General features: G+C 46.2%; 2 protein-coding genes across 5 annotated transcripts in view; both read right to left on the bottom strand.

The window, feature by feature from the left end:
* cabp2a (calcium binding protein 2a) overlaps positions 1-14,183 on the bottom strand; it is a 33,732-nt gene extending 19,549 nt beyond the window's left edge. The window contains exons 1-3 of one of the 3 annotated variants that reach the window (XM_086210382.1): positions 14,115-14,183; positions 3,795-4,042; positions 3,206-3,388 (exon numbers count right to left, since the gene is read on the bottom strand). In XM_086210382.1, the coding sequence (XP_086066508.1) occupies positions 3,206-3,388; positions 3,795-3,992 (381 nt within the window). In that variant the 5' untranslated portion in view covers positions 3,993-4,042; positions 14,115-14,183. Of the gene's footprint in view, positions 1-3,205; positions 3,389-3,794; positions 4,046-13,914; positions 13,977-14,114 lie in introns of those variants that run through there. The other 2 variants (XM_086210383.1, XM_086210384.1) reach the window with 2 other exon arrangements.
* Positions 7,826-14,243, bottom strand: LOC147256791 (prostaglandin D2 receptor 2-like). Of its 2 annotated transcripts, none has more exons than XM_086210380.1 (2): positions 14,115-14,243; positions 7,826-11,292 (listed from the first exon to the last, which is right to left on the bottom strand). In XM_086210380.1, the coding sequence occupies exon 2, from the start codon at positions 11,283-11,285 to the stop codon at positions 9,876-9,878; it is 1,410 nt and encodes a 469-aa protein (XP_086066506.1). In that variant the 5' UTR covers positions 11,286-11,292; positions 14,115-14,243; the 3' UTR covers positions 7,826-9,875. The 2 variants fall into 2 exon arrangements, with proteins under 2 accessions (XP_086066506.1, XP_086066507.1); XM_086210381.1 differs by lacking the exon at positions 14,115-14,243 and adding an exon at positions 13,915-14,052.
* Positions 14,244-15,248: the final 1,005 nt, after the last annotated feature.

Raw genomic sequence — 15,248 nt, 5'->3', positions numbered from 1 at the left:
CCGTGCCCGAGACGGGGCTCGAACCTGGAACCTTCTTGTTGTGAGGCGACAGTGAGGACCACTGCACCACCGTGCCGCCACTAAACTGTCCAAAAAAGGTCAATTTCTCAAAGCACCAATTAATCAAGCAAATAATTTGTGCGTAGGCATGCCGTGAGGCTACTTTTCAACCATAGTCTGCAAACCACCAGCATTAAAATGACTTCGCAAAATACAACAAAACAACACAAGCAGAACTAAAAATGACACACAACAGGGCGTATTAAAACCAGACAGTTGTAAAGAGCAAATGTGCTCCACTTGCTGCGTTACATTTCCATTTCTTAGTAGCAATACCACAAAGAAAGATGGTAAAGTACAAGTCTTTGGCTGCTGCCTTCAGTTGTTCTGTGACCTCTCTAACACAGACATGTGACCCAACTGAACCATTAATCTGTCTTGTGTGAGGGAAGTGATGTGCTTCAGTCTTTCTCACTGGTTTCAACCCTAATCCCAGTTTAAGTTCCAATCAAAATCTTCTCTCTTTCTTTATGTCATCCAGCCATCAAACGCTCCCGTCGCTCCCTCCATCTGTCGCTGAGCTTATAGAGGAATCATCTGAACAATGACAACTGCAGGAGAAACCACAGTCCACTCTGCCGGTTTCAGGAAAACATCGATGCACGACAAGAAATGAGCTCAACCCTTGAGCTCAAGGCAAATTAGCTAAAAAAGAGAAACACGGTTCCACTGAAACAAAGTTTGTAACACCTGAGTGCATCGCTGTTACATCACCTGTCTCAGCTAATCCTCGCTGGCATGTTGTAAAAGTTCCATCATATCAAATATGTTATTGTTATATGTGAATAGTCCTGATTATAATCAATTATATAGGATCATTTGTACATTATTATGATGATCTTATTAAATTGTTCTCCTATCTTTATAGCAGTTCTCTCTGTTGGGTTTTGCATTCTGTACTATTAGAGTAGTGTTTTTTGTTGTCACTATTAGTTTTGTCTCTGTTTATTTGTCTCTTGTTTTGTTTGTTAATCTAATAGCTTTCTTCTTAATTCACTGTATTACAGATCCCCGTTCGCGGCTACGATGGCAGCTGCTAATGCTCCTGGAGCCCACACAGAACAATAACAGCAACAGGACAACTTTAAAAAGTGTGTTTGGAGGGTTTCACTGAACATCTGTCGAGCTTTATGCACTTTACACCCAGAAAAAATGTTTTTATTTGTTATGTGTTTGTTGCTGTTTTAGACTCAATTGTCCTGGTTTAAGCAGACAATAGTTTTACACCGGTAGGAAATCTTCTGGTATAAATTAATAGTAGAAAATTTTGAACTCATGTACATTAAAACTACTGCTTGGATGGATATAGTAGAAGAGCAATGTCTGCTGTCGTACTGATGACATCATGGAACTGCTGGGATGTCCGCAGTCCTCTGGGCCGTCAATGTGGTACATGAAGCTCAACAGTCTGGGCTGGAAAAACTGCTTTTTTTTGGTGGCATGAATCTGACCTGGAACTGCCCGACACTCGATGTTGACACGCGAGCAGGTATCAGTAAACGAGAGTGTAGTTTTAGCAGAACTGCACTGCAATTAGAAGACTGTAGGACGGTTGGTCGGCTGAAGAGTCCAACTGAACGAAGACATAACACACAAGCACACGAAACCCGGCCGTGTGAGCTACAACACAAGCTAGGACGCGTGACAGTGTTCCATTGATTCTGACGTGTTCCACCTCCGTGTCGTCCATGTGTTCAGTTCTTAGTCCACCAGAGTCTACAGGTTTGGTGAGGACATGAGTAGCAGCACAAACTGGCGTCCCTCCATCAGGCTATGAGGAATCCAATTGTTCTCTACTCATCGGCCTCTGCACTTAATCTGGACTGGAAATGAAAAATATAATCCTGTTTTTGCAACATGATCATGCAGGGGTCATGTGACCTGCTATTAGTAGTCAGAGTGGTCTCAGTCCTCACCTGCTCATCACAGACACCTGATCATTCAGGTGAGGGGGGGGTGTACCACTTCTCAATCAGGTGACCCTAACCCTGTATGAGATCCCACGTCCAGCCTGCTACAGGGAGCTAGAAATGGCTGTCTGCAAGACAAAACTCAGGGCTAAAAACTCATTCAGTATAAGAACAAATTTGTGTGTTTGAACGATGCCTGAATGAGGCCAAACAAGAGCATTTCCCTCCCCAGGATTTATTTGCTATGCATCCTGAGCAAACATCCCTTTTAATAACCGTCTCTTCACAAGATAGCCATGCTACATAGAGGAGTAGGAGACCTGGACTCCAGGCCAGTGGTCTACATCAGATCCGCCAGTAAACACCAGACTGGTGGATGGTGGAGGTTCAGTTCTACATCAGATCCGCCAGTAAACACCAGACCGGTGGATGTCGGAGGTTCAGTTCTACATCAGATCCACCAGTAAACACCAGACTGGTGGATGGTGGAGGTTCAGTTCTACATCAGATCCACCAGTAACACCAGACTGGTGGATGGTGGAGGTTCAGTTCTACATCAGATCCACCAGTAAACACCAGACCGGTGGATGGTGGAGGTTCAGTTCTACATCAGATCCACCAGTAAACACCAGACCGGTGGATGTTGGAGGTTCAGTTCTACATCAGATCCACCATTAAACCCCAGACCGGTGGATGGTGGAGGTTCAGTTCTACATCAGATCCACCAGTAAACACCAGACTGGTGGATGGTGGAGGTTCAGTTCTACATCAGATCCACCAGTAAACACCAGACCGGTGGATGTTGGAGTGGTGGAGTCTTAAAAACCTGGGTTGCTAACAAGAGTCTAGAGGAGCCTACAGAGGTCATGGAGGTCATTAAAGGTCATCAGAAGGAACAAAAGAAGCGTGAAGCTTAGTGGTGGTGACCTTGAAGTCATGTGACCCTGGTGTAGCTCCTTCCTAAGCTAACGTTAGCTTAGCACTGCTAACTGTAGCATCCAGGCTTCCAGCATCATCAGAGGGTTCATTAGTGAAGATGATCTTGATGAACTGAACCTGGAAGATCATCAACTTTTGTTCACCAGAGCTGATTTACTGGTTCAATCACCACAATCACATGGAGCGATCCTATTGGCTGCTGGAGGAGGAGCCAGGAGATGACCACTTTCTTTTGGACTACAAAAACAACTCAGTCCTGACATGATCACATCCTGTGGCGCTCTATGATGTCCTACCTGTCCAAAGACAGAGTCAACGATGGGTCGCAGCTTCCTCCTGTCCCCCTCCTGCAGCCACAGGTCCTCAGGGTCTCCCACAGGGGACGTCAGGCTCAATGTCTTGGCCTTTTGCTTTGGAGGCCTCTTCATACTGGCTGAACTCCAGCGTCTGAAAGATTCAATCTTCTTTTTGATTGAACCCTGAAATGAGAGCAGAACCTACATGTTAAGTTACTTTCATGGATGCATGAATAAAACAGGTTCCAGGAAGAGGGAGAGAAGATCTCTCCATTCAGCAGGAACAATGAAGGAATTAGTGGATTCATACACTCAAAAACCACATGAACCACAATTCCTTACAGGCTGAGACAGAGGAGCTGTGGCTAACACACTCATCAATTGCATGCATGGTGGGAGGTCTAATAATTAGAGAGTAACTTGTTGAGTAATGATTTGTTCATGCTCTGCTTTACTTCCCAGACACACCCATTTTTCCGACCTTCATATTTATCGCTTAGACGAGGAAAACACACTTCCATGCTGGAAGACCAGAGGAGAGGAAACAGTGGCAGGATGCAGGACACACGTGACCTGTGCATCAACTGACCTTCTTCAGTAACTTCCCCTCCGGCATCTCCACGGACGAAACCACGCTCTTCACGTCAGTCATCTTGGCAGCCGTGCTTGCACACACACAGGCGTCCTCTGTTACGCTCGTTCCTCTCGTCCGGTTGATGTGTCTGTGGAGCCTCTGGCACCGGTTGATAATCTGAGGCGTATCTCCTGTTGCTCCTCCTTCCCTCATCCTCTCATCCCTCCTCCTGCATCGCCATCCATCACTCACTTTTCATCTGTCTGCTTGTATACAGCACAAACACACACACACACACAATCTCTCATGAGGAAACATTTTAATAGGTTAAACATTCAATTAATGAGAAAAACTACAAATGTTTCAAAGAAGTGTGTCAGTGCACACAAATCTTCTGATAATATTTTCTGTCCATGGATGTGGTTCTCCGGTAATCCCCCCCCCCCCCCCCTTCTCATGTGTTGTTTCAACGCTGATGTAGGTTTGTCCTCAATCCTCTGCACTTTGTAGGACTTCCCATTGTTTATGACATTCACCGTATGAACCCCTGCAGCACTTGTACAAGAGCACACGTGATGCTTTCCACATGTGTGTTGGTACCAGTGTCTGTCGTTTGAGGTCATAAAACAATTTTGGAATGTTTTTTTGACAGCCAGTATTAAATATTTCCATCCATCATCCATCCCTCCATGTTCTCCCTCTCCTCCTGTTGAGGGTGGTGGGGTGGAGCCTATCCCAGCAGCCTTCCCCCTGGACAGGTCACCAGTCCATGGCAGGGCCAACACATAGAGACAGACAACCACTGGCTCTCCCAGCCACGCCTACGGTCAATTTAGAGTCTGGATTAACCTGGTCCCTCTTGATGTCTTTGGACTGTGGAGGAAGCTGGAGTACCAGAGAGAACCCAGCAGGAACAGGGAGAACATGGAGACTCACCCAGAAAGACCCCGTGCTCCAGCCGGGGCTCCACCCACAACCTTCTTGATGGGGGGCCACAGTGAGGACCACTGCTCCACCGTGCTGCCTCTATTAAATATTTCTTTACATACATAGTGTACATTTACTAGAGGACTGTATGTAAATAAAATTCTGCTACGCTTGCACTTTTTCTGAGTGTTTCCATTCATGCTGCTATTATTCCTCCACATTTCAGAGAAAATGTATTCATTCATTCATTTACGTGACAGCTGACTGTTCACACCCACTTCCTTTAAAACGGAGCCTTCAACAGGTCAGAGTTCTGACCAGCATCGACGGACACACGGCGGCTCATGAAGAGCGTCTCTTTCAGGTCTGGTTGGGTCCAAGATAAGACCAGATAAAAGATTAGATAAGATGACAATGGAGCATTAGAACAGAGACACAGGGACGTAAACATGCAGTATCAAGTAAGTACTGAAGGGAAACAAACTATGAATACTACTACTTTTACACTGCTACTGGACTGGTTAATGTGTACATCAAGAAACAGCTCATATAAATAAGTACTTCTTCCAATAAGTATAACATCGTAGAGATATTCGTTTACTGCAGAACTTTGACTTGGAATGGATTTTTCTTTTTGCTTTGGTTTGACTTCATGAGTTCTAACAGAATAATTAGCTTGATAAATTACCATCCATGTGGCTGATTTGGTTTTTAATCAGTTCATTAATATCTCTTTCTCCCCCCACCAGTTCAGCTCAGCTGTCTATCACATTACTCCTCCTCCATCTCCTCAGCCCCACCCAGGCGGCATCAGCTCCCCTCCTCAGTCACTAGCCCATTCAGAGGGTCCAGCCTGACAGTGAGCATCTCACCTGACGGTGAGCATCTCACCTGACGGTGAGCATGTCACCTGACGGTGAACATCTCACCTGACGGTGAGCATCTCACCTGACGGTGAGCATCTCACCTGACGGTGAACATCTCACCTGACGGTGAGCATCTCACCTGACGGTGAACATCTCACCTGACGGTGAACATCTCACCTGACGGTGAACATCTCACCTGACAGTGAACATCTCACCTTACGGTGAACATCTCACCTGACGGTGAGCATCTCACCTGACGGTGAGCATCTCACCAGTGTCCTGTTTTGTTGCTGCTCTGTGACATTCCTCACTTCCATCCTGTTACAGAATGACAAGCTGATGTTCCGCTGCAGTCTTGACTCTTCTGTTCAACTCATCTCTGTGGTTGAAGGGGCCTTTAAGGTCATTTCAGTCTCTTGTACTTGGCCAGTTGGAGCATTTATGGGGTTTCTCTACTGTTGCCTCTGTGTTACAACCCAACACAATGAGTACACAACTGCCCGAAGAAGATTAATGAAGAAGTTTTATGATTAAACAAGGACCACTTTATGATGGAACATGAGCTAACTGACCTACCTGTGTGTGTGCGTGTGTGTGTGTGTGTGTGTGTGTGAGAGAGAGAGAGAGAGAGAGAGAGAGAGAGAGAGAGAGAGAGAGAGAGAGAGAGAGAGAGGCTGGTGTGTGCCCAGGGTCTCTGAAGTCACAGGGGATTGAAGGTGAGCTTCCAGGTACCAGAAAGGGACAGGCACACCAAGGAAGTTCCAGGCCCATAACGCTCTGCTGTAGACTAGTAAGCTGCTGTGCATGGGGCTCCGTTCCAGCGACTTTCCTTCGCCATTACACGAAGATATGATGTGAGACTGAAGGTGAAGCAGCTGAATGGACTGCAGCACCTGTGCGCTTCCTTCTCTGATGTGTTCAAATGTTCTCCGTGAACAAAGACCCGGAGCTGCTCGCTCAACGGTGATTAGCAACGTAGCTGAATTGTAACATCAAAGATAAAGAGAGGCTGATTATATAACGGCGGCCCAACCGTCCAGATGTCAGCCAGCGAGCAACAGGATGGGACAGACTGAGTTCATTTACTGACAAATGTGTGCGTTTGCGGCACGTTTGTGAGAAAGTTTAGATTTCATCTAAATTCTTAACTTGATGGTACCTTGCAGACACTTGCAGATCCAAACAACCAAATAAGGTAGAATTAAGAGGATGTTGTTAATCCTATATTGGAACAAGTTGTAATAAATTGTACTTTTACTTTTAGCAGAAATAGAGAAATCTGAACTTTTGTCAGGCAAGGCAGTTTTCTTTGTGGCCTGTTTTCCCCACCAGTTTGTCTCCAGGCTTCATGGCATCATAACAACATCCTCTGCCCTCAGAGCCTCACATCGACTGAGGACTTGATACACTTGATACATGCCAAATAAATCAAAAACCAATACGAGTGTTTTTACAAGAATGTTTGTTCTTGTCTTTTCTGTCAAAATGAGACAGTCGATGACCAACGCTGCACTGCACGCTAATTTTGTGTCCCATTCCATTTTGAACCTGATTTTCCTGTCAAAAACCTGCAAAAACAGACATTCTTCAAAGACTTTTATTGTAAAAGAGGCAGATTTAAAACGGTGGATTAATTGCATTAAATGAGCCACAACCTCAGAGAAATGACGAGTTTCACCACCATCACAAATTGATCCATGAGTCTGACACTGAACCAGGAGCAGCCGGTCTCTGGTGCCCCATCACAGCAGGTTTCCAAATGTCCAAATCTACAGGCTAATGTTGGTGACATGTTCATGCTTTCACTGCAAACACGTAAATATGCAGAAACAAACAGCCTTTCAACTCTCCAGCACCCTGAGAGAGTCTGACTCGCTTCAGTCACTTAAATACACCAAGTAAAACATACAGGAGCGAATGAACATCAACACCACAAAGCACATTAATTATTATTTAATGGGTTGATCTTTGATGAGATACATTCAGCACGGTTGTCTTTCACTGAGAGACTAAAGCACACATGATGGTGAAAGAAAAGCACTGACGTGCAACATGGTTTTAATTCTCGACTCAGCAGCTGTCAACTATAAGTACTGCAGCGGTGCATTAAACCTTTTACAGCAATACTCCTCACCCCCCCCCCCCCACTCATTCTGTCCTTAGCTCTCATCTGTGGGCCACCAACACGGCTTTATGTAATATCTCCTTATCCGTGTCTTTTTCTTATTTTGCAATAATTATCATAACTGGTGGTAAAATGTTCAAAATATACATGCCCCCAACACACACACACACACACACACACACACACACACACACACACACACACACACACACACACTCACTCACTCACTCACAGTTTCTCTACATTGATGGGAAGCATCATCTTGTTTTACTTCATCACTTCAGCAGGATTCAGAGTAACAGATACGCTCTGGAGATAATCTCCTGGAACTGAATGGCTGAGAGGAAAGTGGAACTGTGTGTGTCAGCGTGACCCGCTGGTTTTAATCCTGCTCTGTCTTTATATTCTGGGTCTTCACTCTCTAATATTCTCTCCAAATTGCTGCTACCTCCATGGTAATCCCACACTGGTGTGACCTACATTTCACCTCAGGCTGAGTGTGATGGGACCAGACAGTGTAATGGCGGTGATGAGACGGTCAATCAAAATTAGTATCTGATATGATCAAATCCAATCACTCAGAAAGGTGGTCAAACGTCCAGCAGTTCACATTTAAAGTGCTCCTGGATTATGGGACCTGAAAAGCATAATCCTTCTTTACCATGTTTGCCTATGGAATCGATGCTATGCTGCTCTCTGGTGGCTGGAACCTTCATGGATCATCCAGCTACACCAGCTTCCTCCACTGCAATGCTTTGACGGTGGTAAAACACAGGAATAAAATAATTCCATTCCTCTTCTAATTCACTTCCTTCTTTCAAGGCCATCTGAAATGATAAACACAGTTTTCTGAAGCACGAGTGTGTTTTGTGGCCCGTCGTGCTCGGCCCCTGACTGTAGACAAGAAATAGACCCTTGATGGTCACAGACACGTATGACGGAACCCTCCAATGGCAAATGTTTTAATATGCATTTTTTCAACTGAACCTTGCTGCCAACAAGTATTGATGACTTTCCTCTTCCCTCCTTGTATTTGTTCAGAGGATGTTGAATGTGAGTGCATGGATCAGCTGACAGTTACACGTCGCCTCCCATTTTTTTGCAGATTTTTGTGACTTTCATGTCTCCGTCTCCAGAAAGAGCCACAAACGAATGCTGGATTCAAGTGCTGGTGCGAAACTTTGCTTTATGGTAAATGGACTCAATTTTATAGAGCGCTTTTCTACCTTAGTGGTACTCAAAGCACTTTACAGTGTCGTCTCATTCACCCGTTCACACACACACTCACTCACTGATGGTGGAGGCTACCATGCAAGGCGCCAACCTACTCATCAGGAGCAATTATGGGTTCAGTATCTTGCTCAAGGACACTTGGACATGGTCACCGGGGTCAGGGATCGAACCAGCAACCCTTTGGTTGCTAGACGGCCACTCCACCCCTGAGCCATGCCACCCTTTATGGGACTTATTCTGTGTTTTCAAAGTGGAAACGTGAAAGTGTGAAGACCTCTGTCTGAGCAAATGAAATCGCTGGTCACACTTTTGCCAGCTCTTGTCAATCAGGGTGCACTCACACCTGGTCTGGCTCACGGTACCATGCTGGAGTGTGAATGCGCCCCCCCAGCTGGCCTGAGCACACTGGCGTCATCCCTGGTATTACATCTCAGGAGCAGGACAGGATGGGCCTGAGGGTTCTTGCATGACTGGGCTCAAACTCACACCCCAAACTGTAAGTTTGCTACTTGGTCCATGTGTCCATGGACGTGCAGGTGACAGGGGACACAGAGCGATCTCAAGTCAAACACACAAGATGGCAGGGGACGAACATGCTTGGCTGGATCTCAAAAGAATATCAATGAAATTAAAACAGGTTCCTGCTTGGTGTATGACATCACAGGACGTGAGGAGAGAAAACGAGCCGTAGCAAACAAGACACGTAGAATATTTAGATAACATCAGATTGTCTAGTCTGTGTGCGAGGACCGAGTTCCCAAAATTACACACAAATCCTTTTGTGAATGTTATTTTCAGTTTTGGGGGCTCATGTCACCTATCTGTGGCCATTATGATGATCTACTTTTCTGACCTCTTGGGATGAACTCCCCAGCAGTTTGTGAAGGAGCAAATGTAACAGCGGCAGCATGATTCTCAGGGAATCCACCATTACTCCTCTGCAGGTCAGCTAAGCTCCGCCTCAGTGTTTGCTTCTGGTCCTCCTGAACGCTCTGTGCGATTGTCTTTGAGGCTGTGTTGATTGTCCGTGTAAGAAGGTGTGACGATGGGTGGGGTGTCGGGGGAATTACAGCGCAAATCTGAAGCTTTGGGTGACCCTGGTGCTCCGAAGCTTGCATCACGACTGCTCTTTCGCCTGATATGAGCTCGTATACTCTTCCCTGGGGTCAGGAGTATCCCTCCTCTCTCCTCTACCAGTCCTTCAAACACTGCTCCCAAACTCTGGCGTATCCTGACACAGAAATGGGGGCAGCTGAAGGCGTATAGTACGGGGTTCAACACTGGATTCAAGAATGCGAATGTGGTGGCGAGTGGGAGGCCCACCTCTACCAGTCTGAGGTAATTGTGATTGTACTGAGCCGACACTTCGATCATGCAGAAGATGTGATAAGGAGCCCAGCACAGCACAAACGCTGCGACCACAAATGTGACCATCTTGGTGAAGCTGCGAGACAGCGGCAGCTGATTTGACAGGGTGGTGGGGGACAAGGAGGACGGTGTCAGGGACATCGCTGGACTGGAGATTGAAGGTTTGAGAAAGACATTTGTCTCTGTTCCTGGGGCACCATTTTTGTTTGACACAACAAAAGAGTAATTAGACCTGTTGGAACTCTGCTGCTGCCTCCTCCTGTTCCTTTTCCTCAGGCTGAGGCAAATGTGAATGTAGCTCCCAGCGATCACCCCCAGGGGCACCAGGAAGGCCAGCAACAGCTTGGAGATGGCAGTTGCCCCTTGCCTCACTTTGCAGTCTGTCATCAGCGAGGCCTCAGAGGACAAGTATAAGGCAAAATTATGATAGCACAGTTTCCTATGATCGTTCGTCTCCGTCACTGAGCGGAACAGGGAGTAAGGAAAAGTATTGACTGCTGCCCACAGCCAAGCCAAAGCGCACACCTTCCATGCTCCAGCCACCGAGCGATGGTTCTGGCTCCACACCGGTTTGATCACCAGGATGCAGCGGTCTAGAGAAATGGCAGCCAGCAGGAAGGCTGACACAAACATGTTTAAGAAAAAGATGGAAGCTTGTGTTTTGCAAAGTAGGCTGCCAAGCTCCCAGCTGTGGGAGGAGCCCAGGTACAGAGTGAAGAGAGGAAGGGTCAGGGTGGCCAGGAAGTCAGACATGGCCAGGTTGAGCACCCAAACTGAGGCCACAGTGCGGCGCTGCAGGCGGAAGCCCACCACCCAGAGGATCAGGGCGTTCTCTAAGATCCCCAGGCAGGAGACCAGGCCGTGGAAGCAGACCACGATCCAGTTGGCCTGGGTGTTGTTGTTGAGGGTGTGTTTCTGCATGAGCTGCAGCAGTGGACAGAAGAGCTGTCCCCTCGGGGCATCTGGGGAGAGGGTTGTGTTTGACATCAGCGCTCTGAAAGAAAATGCAACAAGAGGTCAAATGATTGAAATCAGAAGTACAAGTGCACACATGCTTTTCCTGCAGTTGATCGATATGCATGTTATGAGTGTTATGGTGATGATATCACCAGCTGACACGCCTTTGCCTGACAACCACGTGTCCTTTCTTGCTCGAAACCTCACACTAAATCTGATAAGCATCACAATTTTCTCGCTTGTCTTTGTTGAGTAACTGCTGGTGTGGAAACAAAGAAACACTCATTAAATGTAATTAAACGAACTTAGAAGCTTAAATCAACAACTTCCTGACATGATTTATGAGAAGGAGTCCTCTTGAACGCGACTCTCCCTGTTTCAGCTGCTCTCATTGATGGCTGCCACAATTTTATCAGCTTGACTTAGCTTAGGGTTTTAACAGTGTAATTACACAGCAATAAAATTGTTAGAAAGACAAAGACACTTTCAGAGATCTTTTCATGTCCTGTTCTACAACCTCAAAAGTTCCACAGTGACACCAGAGTGATGGCTGTCCTGAGGTAGACATGCAGCTCCACATGCAGCTGAGGAATCCCTTCAGAGACTGAGGAGCAAGTGAGTGGCTGCTCTCCGTCTCGCACATCAACACACAGTTTTGCTCGTTATCTCTAAGATTGTTGGACATCAGTGTTTTGTTTGATACCGACAGCATGTCAAAGCCTGCTCCTGTGGATAAACCACATACCAGCTCCCGGCCAAATACTTTCAGTTGAGCAAGACACTCAGGGAATGCTGGAGGACTCGACCCCCACAGCCTAAGATCAGATCTTCAGCAATCACACTCTCTCTTCTTTGAGATAATCCCTTTGTTCTTGAGCAAAACTAGTGGAGCAAACCTCATGTAAAATAACAGAGGCAAACAGTATTTGCAACAACCGTTTTTCATGCCTCATCTTTTCATGGCAGGAGTCCCTTCATGCTGCAGAGCCTGTCGCTCTGTGCTCCCTGCTAACCAAATCCTGTTGAGTCTGCAGTTTAACCTGTTTGTAGTCAAGGAAATACCAAGCGAGCTGTCACAAACGGTGCAGCATGAAAGCAGAACCTCAGCCGTCAGCGCTGCTGAGACACACCTGCTGTGACTGTGTGTGGAGCTGAAACACCTGCCAGCTAAGAAAAGACCAAAAATACACAGATGTTGTGATCTGCTGTGTGAGTGAGCTGATAAAAGTCCCTCATGTGTCTGCTAGGTAGCAGAGCTGCAGTCTTACAGTGTCCATCGTCACAGGCGTGTGTGTGTGTGTGTGTGTGTGTGTGTGTGGGGGGGGGGGGGTTCTAAAGTGCCCTCTAACCTTTAAATCACCTTCCATAAGACATCCTGTCCTGGTTAAGACACAGCGATTTACTGTACTGTGATGCATGCAGAGGGCAACCAACCACGCTGACAGCCTAGCAAGCTAACCAGAGAAGCACCACTTCAAATCAAACTATATGTGTGTGTGCCGTGATCCCTCGCCATGCTCCCCGACCTGTCGCGTTCATCTAAGTCATGTCGGAGTTTGAAGTGTTTTGGTTTTTTGAGCATTGAATGCTCTCGTGGGAGGCTGTGCTTCATCTACATCTCCTCAACCACAGAAAACCCTTCCGGAGCGTCAACATTGCTCCTGGTTCCGTAGATCTGGAGGAGCCCTGCCTCCACACACAATCATAGTCATGGTCTTAGTCACACCTCCTCCTCCTCATGGAGAGGATGAGGTCAGGACAGCTCCGTGTCTGCACATGAACACAGACATGAGCAAATATACCCGTGACCTAACAATGACGGCTGTCCCTTCCAAAGCCATTCGTAACTCTCCTGCTGTAGGAGAGCAGGATTTGTGGTGTATTGAAATCAAAACGTGAAGGTTACGAAGTGATGTATTGTGATAAACCATTGCATGTCCATGTAATGAATGTCTTGGTGTGTCTGCCTGTAAAATTAAAAAAAAAAAACAAGATTCCGGAAAAACCCAATATGAGAGAGCAAAGCACTGTTGGAAATGCAGGACAGCAACATTTAACATCACCACTGTTAGAAAGAAGAAGCAAAAAACCATGACACCTGTAAAATGCTGCAATGAGAATAAAATGGATATTTTTATGATATAATTTGATACACAGACTTCACAACCGCTGCTTGTACCTGCACGGCTCTCTGAATGCTGTGAGTGAGCAGTGAGTTGCCTGCTTACAGAACTTATTCAAATGAGCTTGTAATTATTCAGCATCAGTAAAGTTGATGCAGTGTGTAGTTCGCCTCCTTACTGACCACGCAGTCATGGAAATGACAGTGATATCAGTCCTCATTCTCACGGCATCACAGTGGCTTCCTTATATGAAATTCATCTTCTCATAAGTGGTGCAACATTTGTGTGAAAGGGAAGAGCTAACATCACAAACCAGAATTCTTAGAAATGTCCACGCTTTGCACTCTTTCACGTGTTTGTTTACAACATTTTTTTTTAAGAGACAATTGAAGACTCAATTGTTCAGAGAGCACCGAGGCACTGAACCTGACTCTGCTCCTCTTTGGGGTAGAATCAGTCAGAGGGTCCAAGACCCAGCACTTAGTGACTATGTAGCACTAACTGTGCTGTGTGATGAATGTTACAGAAAATCCTACCTGTTACGGCAGCAAATAGAAGGTAAATCCACATCAAAGCTTAGCAGCACAGTCAAAGGTGCAAATATTCCGAGTCAGTGAGGACACGCGGTAAAGGTTGTGTTATCAGACATGACACATGTATCCCTGACAAAGAGGTGCCTCCTGCTGCCAGCAGTGCTCGCAGAGGTGCAGTTTCATTCAGATCCAACAACACTCACCTGGACCTCACCGACGAGAGAGAAAGTGAAAATCCTTCACTCTAGGCTGCTGGTGAGTTCCTGTCCTTGTTGTCTTCCTGCCACAGGCACTCATCGCTCCTGTTTTGTTACTCTCTCTCTCTCTCTCTCTCTCTCTCTTTCACGCACACACACACACACACACACACACACACACACACACACACACACACACACATGCATAAACAACCTTCTCTTGCTCCACCCTAAATGCTGATGACGAGTGAGTGAAGGTGCGACCGTGAGTTTTCGGCTTCTTGTTGAAAGGCATCTGGACGAAGTGCAGACTGAATATTGGTGTCATCAGGGATTTGTCACCGTCTGGCTGCATCAACTGGCCGTCATCCCAAGGCTGAACATAAATGAACTTGTTCCCCTCCACATACCATAAAATCTGCTGTTGTTTCCATGACGATACACAGCATCGCATCGCACAGGCAACCCCTGTCTCATTAACAGCCCTGATCTTCTAACTGACAAGAGCATCCACATTGTACGCATTAGCAGGTCCCAACATAAAGCGTGTGCTAGCATTTGGATAAAAAAATGTCTCTGTCACCATGTCGTGACCCCCACATTTGCATTTGACTCGGAACATGTCTCGTCTTTTCACAGGGGAAGTCAGATTCAGTGTTGAGAGAAACCACTACATTGCATGAAATCTTCCAAAGAAATGTGAATGCAGGTAAAACAGTGTTTATCCTCCCAGGCTGCGGAAAAATACAACATGACATTTGAAAATAAAATCTGATTTTTGATTGGAAATCTGCATTGTTATTTTAGTGAAGTGATACTTCACTTAAAACCCTGTCAAGTGCTCACCAATGGGAGTCTTGAGTTTACAAAGATGTTTTTTTCCATCCTGCAGTACTTCTTAGTGACTCCAGATCGCAGAAAGAGCCCGCCACGTGCGTTTAGCTCGAAGCTAATGGAGGCTGAAGACTAAAGCAGCTAAACTGTCCAAAGATGTCTATGAACAAACTCACCCAGGTATAATCCAAGGTCCGTTCCAGAAAGCAGGTTCAACCAGCGCTGAGTTTAACCCTGAGCTCTGACTTGATTGAACCCGAGATGGGAAAGTGAGTTTTCGTTCCAGAACAGATGATCTGCTCGATC

This window comes from Aulostomus chinensis, chromosome 8 (assembly GCF_037954235.1).
Source record: "Aulostomus chinensis isolate RoL2024-O1b breed Wild chromosome 8, RoL_Achi_v1.0, whole genome shotgun sequence".
Lineage (NCBI taxonomy): Eukaryota > Metazoa > Chordata > Actinopteri > Syngnathiformes > Aulostomidae > Aulostomus > Aulostomus chinensis.
The sequence above is the reverse complement of the archived record's forward strand: the minus strand, read 5'-3'. Positions and strand labels throughout refer to the sequence as shown.